General features: G+C 64.6%; 2 protein-coding genes across 2 annotated transcripts; one reads left to right on the forward strand and one right to left on the reverse strand.

The window, feature by feature from the left end:
* Nucleotides 1-1,625: 1,625 nt before the first annotated feature.
* On the reverse strand, nt 1,626-11,845 carry TACC3 (transforming acidic coiled-coil containing protein 3). Its single transcript, XM_080666670.1, has 16 exons — nt 11,725-11,845; nt 10,583-10,751; nt 10,310-10,452; nt 8,366-9,253; nt 7,672-7,747; nt 7,290-7,443; nt 5,698-5,750; nt 5,274-5,377; nt 5,009-5,096; nt 4,716-4,799; nt 4,255-4,331; nt 3,726-3,769; nt 2,966-3,126; nt 2,226-2,332; nt 2,029-2,149; nt 1,626-1,839 (listed from the first exon to the last, which is right to left on the reverse strand). Exons 2-16 carry the CDS (start codon nt 10,748-10,750, stop codon nt 1,774-1,776), a joined length of 2,334 nt encoding a protein of 777 aa, XP_080522796.1. The 5' UTR covers nt 10,751; nt 11,725-11,845; the 3' UTR covers nt 1,626-1,773.
* A 94-nt stretch (nt 11,846-11,939) lies between these two features.
* Nucleotides 11,940-18,113, forward strand: TMEM129 (transmembrane protein 129, E3 ubiquitin ligase). The gene is made up of 4 exons (XM_080685597.1): nt 11,940-12,596; nt 14,632-15,106; nt 15,784-15,943; nt 16,065-18,113. Exons 1-4 carry the CDS (start codon nt 12,392-12,394, stop codon nt 16,311-16,313), a joined length of 1,089 nt encoding a protein of 362 aa, XP_080541723.1. The 5' UTR covers nt 11,940-12,391; the 3' UTR covers nt 16,314-18,113.
* Nucleotides 18,114-18,400: the final 287 nt, after the last annotated feature.

Here is an 18,400-nt window from a genome sequence, read left to right on the forward strand (position 1 = left end):
CAGGGAGGGAAGGAGGGACCCAGGACCTCTCCTGTCTGCAGTGCACCCTGAGGCCCCGGCCCCTCACATGGCCAGGGAGGGAAGGAGGGACCCAGGGCCTCACCTGCCTGCAGTGCACCCTGAGGCCCCGGCCCCTCACATGGCCAGGGAGGGAGGAAGGGACCCAGGGCCTCACCTGCCTGCAGTGCACCCTGAGGCCCCGGCCCCTCACATGGCCAGGGAGGGAGGAAGGGACCCAGGACCTCTCCTGTCTGCAGTGCACCCTGAGGCCCCGGCCCCGCATACGGCCAGGGAGGGAGGAAGGGACCCAGGACCTCTCCTGCCTGCAGTGCACCCTGAGGCCCCGGCCCCTCACATGGCCAGGGAGGGAGGAAGGGACCCAGGACCTCTCCTGCCTGCAGTGCACCCTGAGGCCCCGGCCCCTCACATGGCCAGGGAGGGAGGAAGGGACCCAGGACCTCTCCTGCCTGCAGTGCACCCTGAGGCCCCGGCCCCGCACACGGCCAGGGAGGGAAGGAGGGACCCAGGGCCTCACCTGTCTGCAGTGCACCCTGAGGCCCTGGCCCCGCACACGGCCAGGGAGGAAGGGACCCAGGACCCAGGGTCAGCGAGCTGACAGGCTCCCTGGGGCAGACCTGGGACGCAGCCATGGCCCTGGAACCAGGTGTCCACGGACATTCCTACGCGCTGAGTCATGGCCGGAGCTGGAGCTCTGCTCTGGCCGGGGTGCCCGGAAACCTCTCCTCAGCTGCTGGAGTGACCCCCGAGCCCCAGCTGGCGGGCCTGGCTGAGCAGGCGAGGGCCCAGCGGAGAGCCTGAGGTCTGGGCACAGAGCGCTTCCTTGGGGCGTCCCGCTCGTCGGTCCACGGGCTGGACGAGGCCACCGAGCAGCCGGGACATTGCAGTGCTCGTGTGAACCCGCCACGGGTGCCAACCTCAGCCCCTCGGTGAGGGCTCCTCCTGGGCCGCAGCCTCGCCCACCGTCCCCTTGCCCGTTTGTTTTTACATTAAAATTGCAGTGGCCCCAACTGGTGTGGCTCAGTAGATAGAGCGTCAGCCTATAGACTGAAGGGTCCTGGGTTCGATTCTGGTCAGGGCACATGCCTGGGTTGCAGGCTTGATCCCCAGTAGGGGGCGTGTAGGAGGCAGCCGATCCATGATTCTCACATTGATGTCTCTCTCTCCCTTTCTCTCTGAAATCAATAAAAATATATTACAAATAAGTAAAATAAAATAAACTTTGGTCCATTGGACTCTGATCTGTGGTTGAGAGGCAGACGCAGCAGGCTGCGTGCCCGCCTGGCAGCCCCGAGGTGCGGGTAGAGGGGCCGGAGGCACGGTGGGTGGTGGAGGATCCGGCCAAAGCTGGAAGCCTTGCTTTAATCAGGAGAGAGCAACTTCACGCCCTCACCGGTGTGGCTCAGTGGATAGAGCGTCGGCCTGCGGACTGAAGGGTCCCGGGTTCGATTCTAGTCAAGGGCATGTGCCTTGGTTGCAGGCACATCCCCAGTGGGAGGTGTGCAGGAGGCAGCTGATCGGTTTCTAACTCTATCCCTCTCTCTTCCTCTCTATAAGAAGTCAATAAAATATATTAAAAAAAAAAAAAAAGAGAGAGAGAGCAACTTCAGTGCTAATCTCGAATTTTATTTAGTCTCCTTTCTAAAATAATCAGTTTAAACACGAGCTGAGGTGAGGAGAGGAGAAAGAATGTGAAACCTAACAGACAGACAGACAGACAGGAGGGCGGGTGTGTGCAGGGCGGGGACCCCCATGTCAGATCTTCTCCATCTTGGAAATGAGGTCGTCACAGATTCTGGTCAGCTCGTCATTTTCTTTCGTCTGAAAGAGGAACGTCAAACCCCTCCATCTCCCAGTGCTCAGACGTGGCAGCAGGGGCCCGGGTGGCACCTGGGCTGGCACGGAGAGGAGTTTGGGAAGAGGGTAGTGGCCCAGCTCGGGAGCCAGCCGGCCACGGGGCCCGTGACAGGGCAGGTCCCAAACCACAGGGGGGCCTCAGGCTGCACCCACCTTCTGCTCCACGGCCTTCTCCAGCGACTGGACACGCATCTGCTCCTTCCGCAGGCTCGCCTGGAAGGCCAGCGCCTCCGCCTGGGCCTTGCTCCGGACCTGGGCGATCTCCTCGTTGGCCCTGCACATGGGGAGAGCGGGCTCAGCCTCACCTTCCTCCCCCGTCACCCCCTCTGCCCACGGCGTCCCGTACTCACAGCCGCAGCTTCTCCTCCGCGTGGGCCTTCAGCGCCTGGTACCGCTGGCCTTCCTTCTGGACCCTGACAATGTAGTCCTCCACACACTTCTTCAGTGACTCTTCATTCTTTAAGGGGAAGGGTCATTACTGCTGCCTGTTCGCTGCTCTGGGGTCAGGTGTGCGAGGCCCCGGCCAGGCCCCCTGGGACGTCCCCCCAGCAGCAGCTCGGACGAGGAAGGGCCGCGGAAGCAGCACTTGCTGCTTTTCTTTTGGAAAAGGCCCTCCACACACAGCCCAGGCCTCCCCATCCCTGGACACCAGGCCTGACCCCGACCCCAATGGCGTCATTGCCTCCTGCCCCCCACGAGCCTGCCTGGCACCAGAGCTTCCCTCCCTGCAGCCCTGCGTGCCCCGACTCCTGCACATGCCCAGCTGGGGGCCCTGAGGGGGACCTGGCCAGGCCTCCTCCGGAAGGCAGCGCTGGCTCCTCGGTGCCCGCTGTCACCAGGGCATCCGCTGGGCCTGCATGGTCCTGCCCAGGCTGTGCCTCCAGCTCCTCTGCTCACAGGAGCCTCCCCGGGCCGACAGCACCCCACCCTGCCCCGGCCCATTGGTGGGACTGGCCGCACAGCCCAGCGCAGAGCAGGCTTAGCCAGGTGCGAGTTTAAGGGACCAGGACCCGGTGGGGAGGGCAGCTCCTGCCCGATGGGCTGGGGACTGAGCAGGACAAGGCGGGGTCACAGGGCAGAGCCCCCCTACCGTCCGGTAGCCCTCGATCGCCTCCTTCTGCTTCTCAAACCGCTTGAAGAGGTCGGAGAAGGACTTCTCCATGGAGCTCAGATCTGTGCTCAGCTGGTCTTTTTCTTTCAGAACCTTCTGGATCTCGGCTTTGGCAAGTTCCTGCTGTTTCTGAGCCTCCTCTGGAAAAGGGAAAGGCACCCGGGGTTAGGGGGCAGTCTCCCCATGGACGACCGAGGGCGGGGACAGTGGGACGGAGGCGAGGGGGCAGCGTCAGCCGCAGCACCCGGAGGTCCCGCCGGAGGAAGGTGACCAGACCCCTCCCACCTGCTCTCCCAGAGCAGGACCTGGGGCCCAAGTGCCCAGAGCACAGCACTTCCTCAACACCAGGTCCCGGAACCCCAGGAGTGGACAGGAACCCAGGGCCCGGCAGCAGAGCCCGCGGTGACACCTGTCCCCACAGTTGGAGGCCTCTGGAACCTGAGTCCCTGGCCCAGGGAGAGGCAGGGTGCCCCCACCCCCAGCCCAGCCTGGACACACCCAGAGCCGATGCCCACAGAGGGTGAAGCTGGACATGCCATGGGAGGACCCTACCCGTCCCGTGGTCCCAGCTACTGGCTCGGGTCCTGGCCCATTTGGGAACTGTGAGCACCAGCCCACAGCCTGACCCGGTCGCCCTGACCCCAGCTGCTTCCGCACTGGCCTGGGCTGCTCTACGCTGGGGGCTGTGGCTCCGAGGCGGGAGCTGCTGTTAGAAAGGGGCTCAGGGCCGCACACTTACCCATCGCCTGGTACATGAAGCTCTCGTACCCGTCCATGACCTTCCTGTGGGAGGAGATGCGTGTGAGCGCCATGGCGGGCCACTCCCCCACTGCAGCCTCGCCAGCCCCGCAGGCCCCACCCCATCCCGAGGTCCCCCGCAGGCCCCACCCCATCCCCAGGTCCCCCCGCAGGCCCCACCCCATCCCCAGGTCCCCCGTAGGCCCCACCCCATCCCGAGGTCCCCCGCAGGCCCCACCCCATCCCCAGGTCCCCCGTAGGCCCCACCCCATCCCGAGGTCCCCCGCAGGCCCCACCCCATCCCCAGGTCCCCCCGCAGGCCCCACCCCATCCCCAGGTCCCCCGTAGGCCCCACCCCATCCCGAGGTCCCCCGCAGGCCCCACCCCATCCCCAGGTCCCCCGTAGGCCCCACCCCATCCCCAGGTCACCCCGCAGGCCCCACCCCATCCCCAGGTCCCCCGTAGGCCCCACCCCATCCCGAGGTCCCCCGCAGGCCCCACCCCATCCCCAGGTCCCCCGCAGGCCCCACCCCATCTCCAGGTTTTTCTGGTGCAGTTCCTCACACTGGCTCCTCAGCTGCAGGACCTCCTTCTGTGCTGCCTCCACCTACACAGAAGAGGCGTGAACATCACCAGTCGACCAGCAGGTGCCCACTGAGAGCCCGGGTCCCCCTGGGGTGTGAGCCCATCAAGCTCCCCTTCGTGGGCAGGTCTGTTCTGGGGGGTCCCACGCCTGTGTGTGGGGTGTGGGCTGGGGACGCCTCTTGCTACAGGCCAGGCTGGGGAGCAGCTTGGGAGGGGAAGGGGGTGGTGGCAGAGAGACCACCACACTGGAGGCAGCTCAGGGCCGGGGGCAGTGAGGCCAGGGCAGGACACAGCTGCCGGTGGGCACAGCCTGGGAGCGTGTGCCAGCTGGGCGACGGCCGGCTGAGTAAGTGGACACCTGGGGTCCCAGCCCAGCAGCACCCCCCTCCCCAGGCCTCGCCCTCACCGCCGCATCCAGGTCCCTCTGGCTGTACTGCAGCACGTCCACGAGGGGGCCCTCGGGCCTGAGCACACATGGAGGTGGGGGCACCTGTGGGGCGACAGAGACCAGCTGGGCCCCAAGCTCCTCTCCCATCCAGCCCCGCCCTGTGGTCAGGGAGGACAGTCCTGGGGGGCAGGAGGCTCCAGGACTGCATAGTGACCAGAGACAAGCAGGGGCCCCCCGCCCACTGACCTCTGACCCTTCAGATGCCCGACCATAAAACCCGTCCCTTACGCGACAAAGGGAGCAGCACTCACAGCAAGGCCCGGCCCCGCCGCGAAGTCCAGGTCCACCAGCGGGCCCTCGGGCGGGCCCCCACAGGAAGGCGCCTCGGCGCCCGGCACGCTGAAAGCAGAGCGGAGCACAGGCGCGCACACGCGGGTCAGATCTCCCGACGTCGCCCTTTCAAACCCACTATTAGGGGGCATCGCTCAGAAGCTGAGTCATGAAGACCCAGCCTGGAGGTCTCTGATCCCCGCGCACCTCCAACCGCGCACGGAGCCCCCGCAGAGGCCGGCCTACCTGCTGGTCTTGGGGGCCGCGGGCCCGGGCCTCTCAGGGCTGTCCTTGAGGAGCGGGTCGAACTTGAGGTACAGGGACTGCTTCCTCAGGGCTGACTCCTTAAACTGAAGGGGGCGGGCGTGTCAACTGGGTCCCCCTCACCCTGACTGACAGCAGCCCCCAGGGTGAGGCGACCAAAGGGCCCGAGTGCTCACTGCACCGACGCCTCCCAGGGGGACTGACCCCCGCGGCGTGCTCTCGAGTGGCTCGGGGGCCGGGATAGGGCTCTGCGGGGACCCCGGGATGTGGCTAAGGAAAGCGGCTGCAGGAGAGGCCCGGACAGCCTGACGCTCAGCCTGAGCATCGTCCAGGCTGCCCAGTGTGACAGCTGCGCTAGGAAAGTGCCCCCTGAGCCCCACCCTCAGGAAGGCAGGTGGGTGCTCACCTGGGATGTCCCGAACTGCTCCAGGTAGTCCACGTCGACCCCCATGCCTAGAACTGAGGGAGCAGTCAGTGCCGCCGCTGCCGGCACCCCACACACGGCAGACCGTGCTTCCCCGTCGAAACAAAGGCCGGCCGGCAGCTTCCTCACTGCAGGGGCGCCCCCGGAGCCCCCACTCACACTGCCAGCACCCAGCTGTGCCTCCCCACCCCCACCAGGCTGTTTTGTGGGCCGTGCTGGGCACTGCTGGGTGTTGGGAAGCAACCCTAGGGGTGACAACCAAAAGGTCCCCGGGGGGTAACCGGTCCGGCTGAGAACCACTGTTGGAACGACCCCAGGTGAGTCCTGAGTCTCTGATGACGTAACGTTTGCTTGAAAAACAAAGGGTGCCTCACGCCATACGTGAGACTAACTGAAAATGGGGCAGAGCCCTAATACACGAGCTAAACTATACAGCTCCCACGGTCAGCCTTCACGACCGGCTCTGGCAATGAGCGCGTCGGCTGGACACCAACATCACAAACAGCAAAAGGGAACACGGACACGGACTCGAAGTGAACGCGTGTGCTGCCAAGGGCGCCATCCACACGGGAGGAGCCCCCAGGAGAGCGTGTCTGCACGTCACATATCTGCTCGGACCCTCCTCCAGAAAACACCAGAACCCGTAGTCACCACCAAAGGCAGCTGAGCAGGCGGAGGGCCCGAGCCGCCGCTCCTCCTCAGGAGACACGAAGGCCAGGAGCACGGGAAGGAAGGTGCTCCCCGTCACGTCACCAGGAGTGCAGATCGCAGCCCCAGACCTGCTGCAGCCCCGCTGGGAGGCGAGAGTCACACAGCCAGACAGCGGTGTGGGCCAGACTGAGAAGCGGGGAACCGCCCCCCCTCCCCCGGCCCTGGGAGGAGACGGTGCAGACCCCGTGGGAAAGCACAGCCCCTCAGGACATTAGGTACGTGGAGCAGGTACTTCCACCCGAAAGACAGGGAACCCGTACGCGCACCCCGTGTGCACGCACTCACGCAGCTGAAGTGGAACCACACAGCAGCCCACCCGCTGGGGAGCGCCTAACGAGCTGCTCTGTCCACACGCGGGTCATTCACGCTGCAACACGGGCCAACCTGACAACGTGCTCAGCGACAGAAGTGGACTCAAAACCCACCCCGTGGCTGGGTCCCCTGGGAGTGGCGGCCTGCCCAGCGCAGTCCCTCCCTGGCTCCCGGTGCCCCTGCCGAGGGCGCGTGCTTGTCCTGCCAGGGGAGCCCCACCCCCACTTCCCATCTCCTCTGTGCCTGAGGGTTTCTAGGAGCCAGAGGGGTGACCTGGTCCAGCAGCCTCATGTCTCTTAAAGCAGCTCAGTCACGTGGTCTCGCTGGGCGCACCGTCCGCCAGAGGCCACCCCTCCCTGTAGGAAGGGCCAGCGTAACCGCTGCGCACGCGTGGAAGGCTTCCTGAAGGAACCTCCCGGAATGCCCCTTTCATAACCGGCTTCTGCCTGAGGGCCTGGCTCAGCCAGGGAACCCAGCTGCTTGCAAACGCCACTCAACACACACGCTCACGTAGGCAAGCCGACAGCAGAGGGAGGACCAGGGACACGCACCCTCAGCTGCGTCTTGGAAGTGCTCCTCCCTCGGGTCCCAGGCAGGCTCGGGCCCCTGCAGAGCGGGGGGCGCTGGGCCGGCGGCAGGAGCTGTGGGCTCAGTGCCCGGACGGCTGGGGGCAGCTGCTGGCTCTGGAGGAGTCGCGGTTCCCTCCTGAACGGAAGAGGAAGGTCACCGGGTTGGCTCAGTTTGAGCATCTCGAGAAGTCGAGGTCCCGGGTGGGGCCTCAGCCTCACCAGTCTCATCAAGAAGAGGGTGTGGGGGTCGGGGGTGGGCAGCGGTGTGTCCCCCTGGTCACCACTGACCGCCCTCTGCTTTATTAGGACACGGGAGCACCGGTGACCGTGGGAAAACGTGCTCCCTCCCGGGCACACTCCGTACCTCGCCCACCGGTCCCGTCGTCCCCGCTGTGGTCTGCATCACAGGTGTGCCATCTGCCAAGGCTGGAGGCACCTGCCTGAAGAGACGGGGTCACCAGGGCCCACACCCCGCACCCCGATCCTGCCCTGTGCGCCCTCCTCACCCAGAAAGCCAGGCCCAGGGCTGTGATGGCGGCCGGCGATGCCCGCCCACCCTCCCTCCCCTGCAAGAGAACCCGAGCCTCCCAGGACTTGGAAGCAGGTGGGAGCTCTGAGGGCTTTACTCAATGGCGGCGACCCCGCGGTCCACTCGTCCTTTTACCAGGAAACCGGACAAGAGGCCGAGTGGCAGGAGGGCGGCCTCTCTGGGAAGCACCAGCACCGGGCCAGCAGGGTGGTCAGGGCTCTGGTGCAGGTGTGAGCTCCGGGCCCGGCCAAGCTCCTCGTGACCCGACACCGGGCGGCCACCAAGCAGCTGCCCCAGAGCAGCCGCGGCGTGAGGACCCGTGGGCATAGGTGCCGACAGCCCTCGGTGCCGGGGCTGTATCTCCTCTCTCTGCCCACGGAGGGTGCTGACATGGCGGGGCCCTGCCCGTCCAGCTACTTCACACCAGCCCCCGGCCGAGGCCCCTTCTTGGGCAAGGAAGTGCATTTCTGGTCCCGGGGCCTCCGCACCAATCATGGAGCAGTCACCTGACACGGCCACCCTCACCTACCTGCTCGGAGGTGAGTCGCCTGCAGCCCCAGGCCCCGCCGGCCGGCCCTGGGGTCGTTCCGGGGCACGGGGCTCTCCATGGCCTCCGAACGGGTTGAAGTTTGGGTCTTCCAGCTTGTCCCAGTCCAGGCTGTAAGACCCCGGGGGAGGAGGAACGGGACCCTCGCCTGCCTCCTCAGGGGGCGCTTCCTGCCTCGCCTCTGGTCTCCTCCCCAGTTTCCTTGGTGGGCGTGGCCTTTTGCTGGTGGCATCGTCAGAAAAGTCAAACTCTAGCCTTATGGGCCCCTTGCCCGAAGAGCCGGCCGTTTGGCCACTGGTCTCCTCCTCCTGAGGACCTGGGGCCGTCGCCCCTCCAGCCTCCAGAGGACCGGCTGGGGCCGTGCTCTCAGGACCAGAAGTGTCTTTAGGGCTGGCCAGGGCCCCAGGCAGGTCTGTGGCGGGGTCTTCTCCGAGGGCTTCTTGGGGGTGAGCAGCGGGGGGCGAGGGGGCCTCGGCTGAGGAGGCAGGGGGTCCGTTTGAGCTCTCTCCTGTGGCTCTGGGAGGGTACTCTGTTCTGTCTGGGGATGTGACCCTGGGAGGATCTTCTAGAACTTCAGGGGTGGGTGCAATGGTTTTCTCCAGTGAGTAAGAACCATCGTTTTCCTCCAAGCCTCGCACAGGGCCGTCAGACAGTCCTTGTGGAGATGGGAACTGGTTTTCAAGACTCACGGGGGCCTGGGGACAGCTGGAGGGGTCCGGGCAGGCCTGGGGTGTGGAGGCAGGCTGGCAGCGATGCCCGTCTTCAGAGGCTGGTCTCGCGTCCTCCGGAGGGGGGTGGGCGGCAGCCACGGCAGGTCTCTGTGGAGTTTCATTGGTGGGTTTGGTGTCCACTTCTCTGGTGAACTGTTGGCTTTTAAAAACAGACTCAGTCAACACTACTGAACCCGCTGGCTTTTTAAGTAGGTTTTTGTCTACACTGAAAACATCATAAAGACAGAAAAAAAGAACATTCTGTGAACCCTGTCCTCAGGCTAAACTTGCACAGCATGTGCCCCCATAGGTCACTCAGTGCCAGGGAGCGGCGTCTGAGCAGCCGGCTTCCCTTCCTCCTTGGTGTTGCTATGAAACGACAGTACCTGAGTCACTCTAACCTCTCTCAGTTAAATTTCAAAAAGAAAATACAAAATGACTTTGAAAAGTAGCAAGGAAACCTGGGGAGAGAAACAGATACAGGTTCCAGAAGCTTCTACAGGGAACGGGAACACGGCCCAAGGATGCTTTGCACAAGGTAGGTGAAGGGTCTGGTGGGGACGTTTTACTCAAATCCCTTTCTCTGTACCTCTGAAACTGCTTAAGAGAAAAGGCAAGTTTTAACCAGCGTAAGTCAGGAAAAGTCAGAACAACGTGCCTGAGGCCCCTCCCCACTCTGGAGTCCGAGGGTCCCTGGCGGCCCGGGGGGTCAGTTCAGCCAAATTCGGGAGAAGGGCCCCCAGCAGGGTCCTCCTGTTCAGACAGAGGCAGACAGAGCTGCGCACCTGCTCCTCCGACCACCAGCCACGCCAAACACCTAACGCCCGGGGAGGCTGTGGTGCGACGCCTCCTGGTGAAAGGCTGGGGTTTAACCCCGATCCCCGCCGCGATCCGACCAGGCCCCACAGACAAGCCCTGAACGAGCCATCTGCCTGCGCGTCTCCAAGGTTTGGCGTGAAGGACACGCGGCCGAGTCGCAGGCAAGGGGAGACCAGTGGATGCAGAAAAAAGAGGCGGAGCCACAGAGGCGTGGTCGGGGCGCTCTGTGAAGTCAGAGGAACGGGAAGCGAGGCCAGCTTGCTGGCCAGGGCCCTGAGGTGCCAAGTGCTCTGGGCTCCCACTGCCAAGCTCAGCGCAGACCGGAGAAGCCCAGAGGCAACAGACAGCAAACACAGCCGCCCGCCACGCCCACCAGACGGCACAGAGCAGCACTTACTCCTCCCGGTGGGTCCAGGCTCGAGCAGGGCTCTCTGTTCCGACGGCGTTACCCGAAGCACAGCAAGCCTCCAGGTTGCTGCTCATGCCGGGGGTCAAGATCCTGTGTGTGTGCGGGTCCCGCCGAGGCGTCTGGAAAGTCACCTGTTGGGGAGGGAGCACCTGCTCAGCCCTTCGTCTTCGGCCCCCACCTGGCCAGCCTCTCGCCCTCGGCTCAGAAGTGCCAGCAAAGCAGGCCGAGGGACCCGGGGCGGGCAGAGGGCACGGCACCCACCTTCAGAGCTCTGGCCGTGCTCTTGGGCGGCACATTCTCCTTCTGGGAAGGACGGAGCACTGGCGACCTTCCGCTGAGGTCGGGTGGTGCAAACAGGAAGTCGCAGCTTTCTGCGCGCCTGTCGGCGGCGGTGGTGACATTCTCGTCACTGGGGATCAGCAGACTCATCCTGGAGGGGCAGGCAGCGGTGTCACCGAGGGCTCCCCGCCCCCAGGCACATTGGGAGGGGCCCTGCAGGGAGGGGCGGTCCTGTCCCGCGTCCACGGGGCTGGCGGCTACAGGGGAGAACCAGGTTCTCGCCCGGACTCTGTGGTAGAAGTCAGGAGACAGTGAGTGCTGGCCTGGGAGGAAATTGGGGGGGCAGAGCCCCGGGCCCCACAGGAAACAGCAGGGAGGCGGGGCTGCCAGGCCTTCCCAAGCGGAGCCAGGAGCTTCCACAGCGGGGCCTCCAGTCCGGCCGCTCCTCCTTCCCGCAGCCCCTGCGATGGTCACCGACATGACAACCGAGGAGGAGCAGCCGCGCTGGGCGGGGCCGGGCCCGGGGGTCGTGTGGCTGAGGGCAAGGCCAGGGGGCAGGGCGGCCTGGAAAGAAAGGGGCGTGGGCCGGCCGGCGGGCACCGCTCGTGCGGACGCAGGAAAGATAAACTAGGGGGACCGGGGTGTCTGGCCTTGGCAGCTGGGTGACACAGGGCAGGCGCCCTTCCCGGCCTGGGGAGGGGCGGCACCGCCGACGGCCGCTGTCAGGCTCAGGCTCGGCTTCTGCAGCCCACGGGCCCAGGTGTGGCCGCGGGTGCGGGAGGAGCCGGTGGTGGGGACGCTCCCGGCTGAGGGCCGCGGGGCTGCGGCAGGGGGCTGGCGGGGACGCGCCCTCGCAGGGAGCAGCGAGGGGTGGGGGTGGAGGCTGGACGAGGTCCCGGGGCAGCGAGGGGGCTGTCCGATGGACGAACGGCCCGGGAGGACGACCGAAGAGCCGGGGAGGCCGTCGGCGGCTCCGGGGGGGGAGGGGCCTTGAGGGCAGCGGCCCCCGAGGAAGAGCCGCGAGAGGGCGGCTCGCGTTAGGAGTGGACTCGGCCGGCGCCCACCTGCCGCCGGAGGGGCCGAGGCTGGAGCGGAGCCCGCCCCGCCGCGAGCAGCCGCCTTACCTGCCGGCCGCCGCTCAGAGCCGAGGACGGAACGGGAGGCGCCAGTCCCGGACTCGGTCCGCCCGCCGCCGATTCAAATACCGACGGTTGGTGCGCGCGGCCAATCAGCGTGCGGTCGGGGATGACGCCCGAGCGCCAGCGACCAATAGGAGGGCGCGACGTCCAGCCATGGCCTCAGCGCGCTGCGGATGTGCTTCCGGGGCGAGGGGCACGCTGGGCGCGGCGGGAGCCGGAAGTCCTTGGAAGCTGGCGCTCGCCGAGCGTGTGAGGGGGAAGGGCTGCTCGCGGACTGGCGGTGGCTGTGGGGCCCTCCGCCGACCCGGGGTCGCGGGCTGTGCTGTGGGCGCCAAAAGGCTAGGGCCTGAGGACCGCTCGCCGAGTCTCCGTTTCCCCAGCTGTGAAATGGGACCAGGTGCAGCACCGCCCTCAGGCGGGTCTTGAGGAGGAGCCGAATCCTCGCGAGGACTGGAGGCAGTTCACGGCTTCCGGCCGTGTGCGGGGCTTCGCGGTGACTCCACTTCCCAGAGTGCCTCTCGCCCGCCCGTGGTGGGACTCCATCTCCCAGAGCACCCCGCGCCGCCCGGCCCCTACGGGACCGGGACGCTCGGGCCTTCTCCGCGCCGTGGGGGGTGGCCTCGCCGCGGGTCTGGGTGGCGGCGGCGGCGCGATGGACAGCCCCGAGGTCACCTTCACGCTGGCCTACCTGGTGCTGGCCGTGTGCTTCGTGTTCACGCCCACCGAGTTCCACTCGGCCGGGCTCACGGTGCAGAACCTGCTGTCGGGCTGGCTGGGCAGCGAAGACGCCGCCTTCGTGCGCTACCATCAGCGCCGCACGGCCGCCACGCTGCTGTGCCACTCGCTGCTGCCGCTGGGTGAGGCCCGCGCCCCTCCCAAGCCCTGGGGCCCCCTAGGTGGCTGGGCCGCGGGGACACCTCCCTCTGAGGGAGGGTTCCGGGATCCCTACTTGCCCCGAGCGCCCGAGGCGGTGGGCCAACCGCCCGTGTGTTCCACGCTGGCGGCAGCTGGGCGGTTGCAGGTGGCAGAAGGCGGGCTCCGAGCCCTGGGGAGGGGTGCTTCGCTCAGCTGGGGCGGGTCGCAGTTCCGAGGAGAGGAACCCAAGTTAACTGATTCCAACGGAGGGACGAGGTGGCCTTGGCCCAGGCCTGGGAAAGTGGGTGTGGGGAGGGCAGGCGGAGATGGGTGACATCATGGCGGGGGCGGGGAGCGGGGGGAGGATGTCACAGGTGCAGACTGGAAAGCCTGTGTGTGGCCAGGACACTCAGGGGCTGTGCTGGGCAGCGACCCAGGTGCTAGCTAGCCGGTCTCTGGGAGCGAGCGGTCAGCGGATGGGTCGGGCCTGGCTGAAGAGTGGGGTCCTAGGTAGAGGACCTCTGGAGGGTATGGGGCACACCCAGGGCTGGGACAGCAGGTGGCTGTGGCCACCCCACCTGCAGGCCTGTGGACACAGGGAGGGTTTTCAGCTCGCAGCAGCCGGAAGTCCTGGTGGTTGTGGGGAGCAGCCAGGGGGCTGGGCTGAGGTCGGAAGTGCAGGGGGGCTGTCTGTGGGAACCAGAACTTAGGGGGCAGAGTGCTTCCAGCAGGCCACACCTGGAGGAGTTGGTGGAGCCTGTCTTCATAGTTTTTCTTTTTTAAAAAAAATATATATTTTATTGATTTTTTACAGAGAGGAAGGGAGAGGGATAGAGAGCTAGAAACATCGATGAGAGGGAAACATCCATCAGCTGCCTCCTGCACACCCCCTACTGGGGGGATGTGCCCGCAACCAAGGTCCATGCCCTTGACCGGAATCAAACCCGGGACCCTTCAGTCCGCAGGCCGATGCTCTGTCCACTGAGCCAATTTGGCTAGGGCTGTCTTCATAGTTTTTCATCTTTCAATTACAGTAGACTTACAATATTATATTAGTTCTAAGTGTACAACCTATAACGTAGGAAGTGCTTACCCCCAAGTGTGACACCCACCTGGCAGCGTACCTCGTTAAAACATGGATTATATTCCCTGTGCTGTGTGCTTCATAGCCCCAATCTCCTCCCCTTTTCACCCAAACCCCTCCCCCTCTTGGCAACTTTCAAAATGTGGGTGAAGCCTGTCTTGTGGCCAGACACAGGGCTTTGTTTTTACTTTTTTCAATTCGTTTTCAAAAGCTTTGAAACTTTATTGACATAATACCTATTGCAACACAACAGATTGTCCTGAGATGTGACTAGACCGGTGGTCGGCAAATTCATTAGTCAACAGAGCGGCAAACGGGGGCGGCTCGCGAGCCGCCGTTTGCCGACCACTGGACTAGACCAACAGCCAATGTTTACCATTAATTTTGCAATCTCAAACCAGCCACTGCACACCTTTGCTGTCCACTCCATTCATTTCAACGTGCAGATTGGCCCCAGTCTGGCCTGCCTGTGCTGGGCACTGGCTCCCATGTGGTGACGTGCCCCCATCCTTGGCTTACTACCAGTATGTGGCACGAGAGGTTCCAGTTAGGGTGGGCCATGCTCTGATCTCCAGAGAGCCAGGGGGCCCCTGGGAGGGCCAATGGGCAGCTCCGTGTTGGGTGACACCAGATCCACGGATTTATTTTTGCCTTTCTACGTTTTGCTAGTTTTTTTTGTTACTCACACGTGTAAAACCAAAGTGTCAAGTTAAAAATGCTTTTCTCTTGCCTATGGTATCACTGCTGTGGGCAAGGGCTGAGCCGGGCCAGCTGTGGAGGTGGGGAAGACCCACCGGCCTGGGGCACTGACCGGGGCAAAGCCCAGGGCTGGGACGAGAGAAGTGGCCCCCCTGGAGGTGCAGAGACAGCACTGTGACCCTCAGTGGGCACCACCGGGGGAGGATGTGGGCCTGGCAGTCCGACCTCTGCTGAGGCCGCTCCATCCCCTGCAGGCTACTACGTGGGCATGTGCTTTGCAGCCTCGGAGAAGCGGCTCTACTCCCCAAGCCAGGCCCCAGAGGCCTGGCGGCTCTTTCTCCTCCTGGCGGTGACCCTGCCCACCATCTCCTGGACCCTGATCTACTACTGGTCCCGGGACCGGTGGGCCTGCCACCCGCTGGCCCGCACCCTGGCCCTCTATGCCCTCCCACAGTCGGGCTGGCAGGCTGTCGCTTCCTCTGTCGACACTGAGTTCCGGCGGATTGACAAGTTTGCCACAGGGGCTCCGGGTGCCCGTGTGATCGTGACAGACACGTGGGTGATGAAGGTGACCACGTACCGTGTGCATGTGGCCCAGCAGCAGGACGTGCACCTGACGGTGACGGAGTCGCAGCAGCACGAGCTCTCGCCAGATTCGAACCTGCCGGTGCAGCTCCTCACCATCCGCGTTGCCAGTGTCATTCCTGCGGTGCAGGCCTTCGACATCCGGTAGGCGGCGGGGCGCGCAGGGCTGGGCCCCCTGAGGCCTGTGCCCAGCTGGCACCGGGTCTGGTCTTTGGGTCCTGGGAGGCGATGGGTGGGAGGGCCCTCCAGTGTGACCCTGGATCAAGGCCCTTGCAACCCACCCCTGGCCTCCTCCCTGGCCCCGTTCCCCTTGTTTCCCCACAGCACCCCCACTTCCTGTGTCCATGCTGTCCGCTCAGCTGCCTTCTGCCCCTTCTCGGGAGCACACTGGGACTTTGGGGGTGGGGCAGGACAGAAGCCTGGTGGCTGCACCTCTGAAGCTTAGGCTGGAGCCGAGGTCCTCCCATACTGGTGAGGCCATGGCCAGCCTGCTGGGACCCTCCTTGGTCCTGAACCTGCCAAGAGCCGGACTCTGCCTCAGCTGCAGTCCTCCCTGTGTCCTGTGGGGGCGAGCAGGCGGCGCCGGGGCTGTGGGCTGTGTGCTCCGGGCTGTCTCTGCTGGCTCCTTTTCATTGGCAGCTGGGCTAGGCCCAAGCCTCCATGTTCTGTTTGGTTGTGAGCACCCCGGTCACCCTCGGTGCAGCCTGGGCCTCCCTGACGCCTGTCCCAGGGTCGTGGCCAGGCTACCTGGGCTCAGGGTCCTGCCCTACACAGGGGCCTGTGTCCAGTGGCCTCAGCCCAGCAGCCCCCTCTTGGTGCAGGCTGAACTCCACAGAGTACGGCGAGCTGTGCGAGAAGCTCCGGGCGCCCATCCGCAGCGCGGCCAACGTGGTCATCCGCCAGAGCCTGGGCGACCTGTTCCTGGAGACGTTCGCCTCCCTGGTGGAGGTTAACCCGGCGTACTCGGTCCCTAGCAGCCAGGTGGGGCTGGGCAGCGTTTTCTCACTGCTGGGCCCCCATGGGCAGGTCCCTGTGGTGGGGGCGGGGGGAGCCCCACTGGGGTGTCCGCCGGGCTCCTGTGACCTCCTTGTACCACCTGCAGGAGCTGGAGGCGTGCATCGGCTGCATGCAGACACGTGCCAGTGTGAAGCTGGTGAAGACTTGCCAGGAGGCAGCCGAGGGCGAGTGCCAACAGTGCTACTGCCGCCCCATGTGGTGTCTCACCTGCATGGGCAAGTGGTTTGCCAGCCGCCAGGACCCGCAGCGCCCTGACACCTGGCTGGCCAGCCGTGTGCCCTGTCCCACCTGCCGTGCGCGCTTCTGCATCCTGGACGTGTGTGCTGTGCGCTGACTTGGCCAGGCCAGGGCGAGGGAGCGGCCGTGGGCTGCTTTCCCAGCTGCAGAGGATGAGGGCTTGTCTAGAACTTCTCTGCTGGAGTTCGGGCAGGGCCGTGGGATGGGTCTCAGGGCTCTGCCTCCATTTCCCACTCCTCTGGGTGTAGGTGGGTACCGGTCAGAGAGCACGGCTTGGGCCCACTCCTGGTATTCTGGGCCCCTGAGCTGTCTGGCGTGTCTCAGACGCCCCTCACCTGGGCCACTTGCCTTAACTTTATGGAGCACACCTGCCCCTTTTTACATACCAGACCCAGGTTCATCCAGACGGCTGTGCTTAGTCCTCCTGCTGCTGGCCCCTTGGAGCTGCTCTGAGGACCTGGGGCAGAGCCTGACAGTGGAGGGGAGACCTGGCTGCCCCCCCAGATGAGGCACCACCTGGAGCTTTCTGGTGGCTGCCCCTGGATGCCACCAGGAAGTACCACTCCTGCCCATGGAGACCCTGGGCTCCCCATGAGGATCTGGGCAAGGGACTGGCTGCTCTGTCACCTATCCCTAGCTGTGTGCTCCTGGGGCCACTCCTGCCCTGAAGGGTCATTACCTATGTGCCTTCTGCTGCCCCCAAGAGTCCAGGGAAGAGCCACGTCTTAGATTCCTGGCGGGAGGCATTGAGCTGAAGACCAAGCACCACAGTGACATCCTACATCCACACAAGCTTGTCAGAACGCAAGCACAGGCCTGGCCGCAGCCCCACAGGCCCACCTGGCTCAGCAGGGGACGTGCCAGTGGTCAAGGCACTGGGGGTGTCTTACAATTCCTGGTGGGAAGGCTTGAGCCCACTCTTGAGTATTCTGGGCCCCTGGAAAGGGCAGTGCCAGGACCCAGCTCTGGGGGGCGTGGCTGCAGGAGCCTCAGACTCGAGACCTAAGCCCCCTTAAACTGGTAATCTTAAGCAGGGGTGATGGACCCCGTTGGCTCACCTCACCCAAGGGACTGGGGAGCAGAGAATTTGTGGGCCTTGGGGTGCTCAGCAGATGAAGGCATTAGAGAAGGCAGCCAGGACCACTCCCAGCCTCAGCATGGAATTTCAGATGCTGCCGAGGGAGGTTTTTACTACAAAAGAAAGTTAATTTCTTAAAGACAAGTCTATTGTAGCTAAGTGATACAGTATTTAATAAAACATTAGCCTGAAGTTAAATGTACTGTAAGTGAAATATTTCCCCCCTGATATTCAAGCTTTGGGAGCAGTTGGAGAGAAGCCATCCTAAAAATAGCATTGTACTCACTTCAATGTGGGTGCTTTGTTAGAATAAGGAAGAAAAGGGAGGCAGCTGCTGTAAGAACCTTCCTCTCTGATTTCCTAGCTGGGGGTGGGGGTTCAGCCCATTTCCAGGCACCTGAGGGAGCAGGCCCAGTGGTCCTGGGCCAGTGTTCTGGTTGAAGGGGCTGTGTCCCGCATCCCGGGGCCCTGCAGGACCAGGCCTCCATCCTGCGCTTTCACCTATGCCCTGTGGGGTGGCATGGAGGGCCCAGGGCCTGCTGCCCAGGCTCAGGTGGGCTAAGCTCCGTATTGCTGCTGGACCCAAAACGTTTTTAGCAACCTGGTAGGTACAAGCCATTGAAAAGCACAGGAGCCCTGGCCGGCCTGCCAGTTGGTTAGAGCCGCATCCCTGTACCCCAGGTTGCCGGGTGGGTCCCCAGTCGGGGCACAAGTAACCAATGGGTGCATCAGTAAGGGGAACAAATGGGGGTGTCTCTCGCCCTCCCTCTCTTTAAAATCAGTAAGTAAAAACATTAAACACGAGAGGTGCACTCCGGTTTCCTGCGTCCTGAATGTCTGCTTTTCTTCGGGGGGGCGGGGCCTTCTCACCCGCCCGGGCTCCCCTGGGGGTGTGGGCGGGGCTAGCGCGGGAAGAGAGCCGGGCGGCGGGCCCCGCGGGCAGCGGTCGTGGCTCCCCAGCTTCCGCAGACCAGATCGACGACGGGAGACAACAGGCTGTGCGCCGCTGCCGCCACTTCCGGGTTCCCGTTCCCGCCAGCGCGGAGAAGGTGGCCGGCTCGCGGCCAATCGCAGCCGGCCCCGCCCAGGCGGGGACCAATGGGAGG

The sequence above is a fragment of the Plecotus auritus genome, assembly GCF_963455305.1.
Source record: "Plecotus auritus genome assembly, chromosome: 1".
Lineage (NCBI taxonomy): Eukaryota > Metazoa > Chordata > Mammalia > Chiroptera > Vespertilionidae > Plecotus > Plecotus auritus.

What these genes read in the sequence shown, in the direction of transcription:
- TMEM129 (XM_080685597.1), top strand. Translation starts at nt 12,392, where the DNA reads ATGGACAGCCCCGAGGTCACCTTCACGCTGGCCTACCTGGTGCTGGCC. An exon ending in GTGCAGGCCTTCGACATCCG is followed by an intron (nt 15,107 to 15,783) that starts GTAGGCGGCGGG and finishes CTCTTGGTGCAG; the next exon opens with GCTGAACTCCACAGAGTACG. An exon ending in ACTCGGTCCCTAGCAGCCAG is followed by an intron (nt 15,944 to 16,064) that starts GTGGGGCTGGGC and finishes TACCACCTGCAG; the next exon opens with GAGCTGGAGGCGTGCATCGG.
- TACC3 (XM_080666670.1), bottom strand. Translation starts at nt 10,750, where the DNA reads ATGAGTCTGCTGATCCCCAGTGACGAGAATGTCACCACCGCCGCCGAC. An exon ending in AGCAGTTCGGGACATCCCAG is followed by an intron (nt 5,378 to 5,697) that starts GTGAGCACCCAC and finishes CGCCCCCTTCAG; the next exon opens with TTTAAGGAGTCAGCCCTGAG. An exon ending in GCGGCCCCCAAGACCAGCAG is followed by an intron (nt 5,097 to 5,273) that starts GTAGGCCGGCCT and finishes CTCTGCTTTCAG; the next exon opens with CGTGCCGGGCGCCGAGGCGC.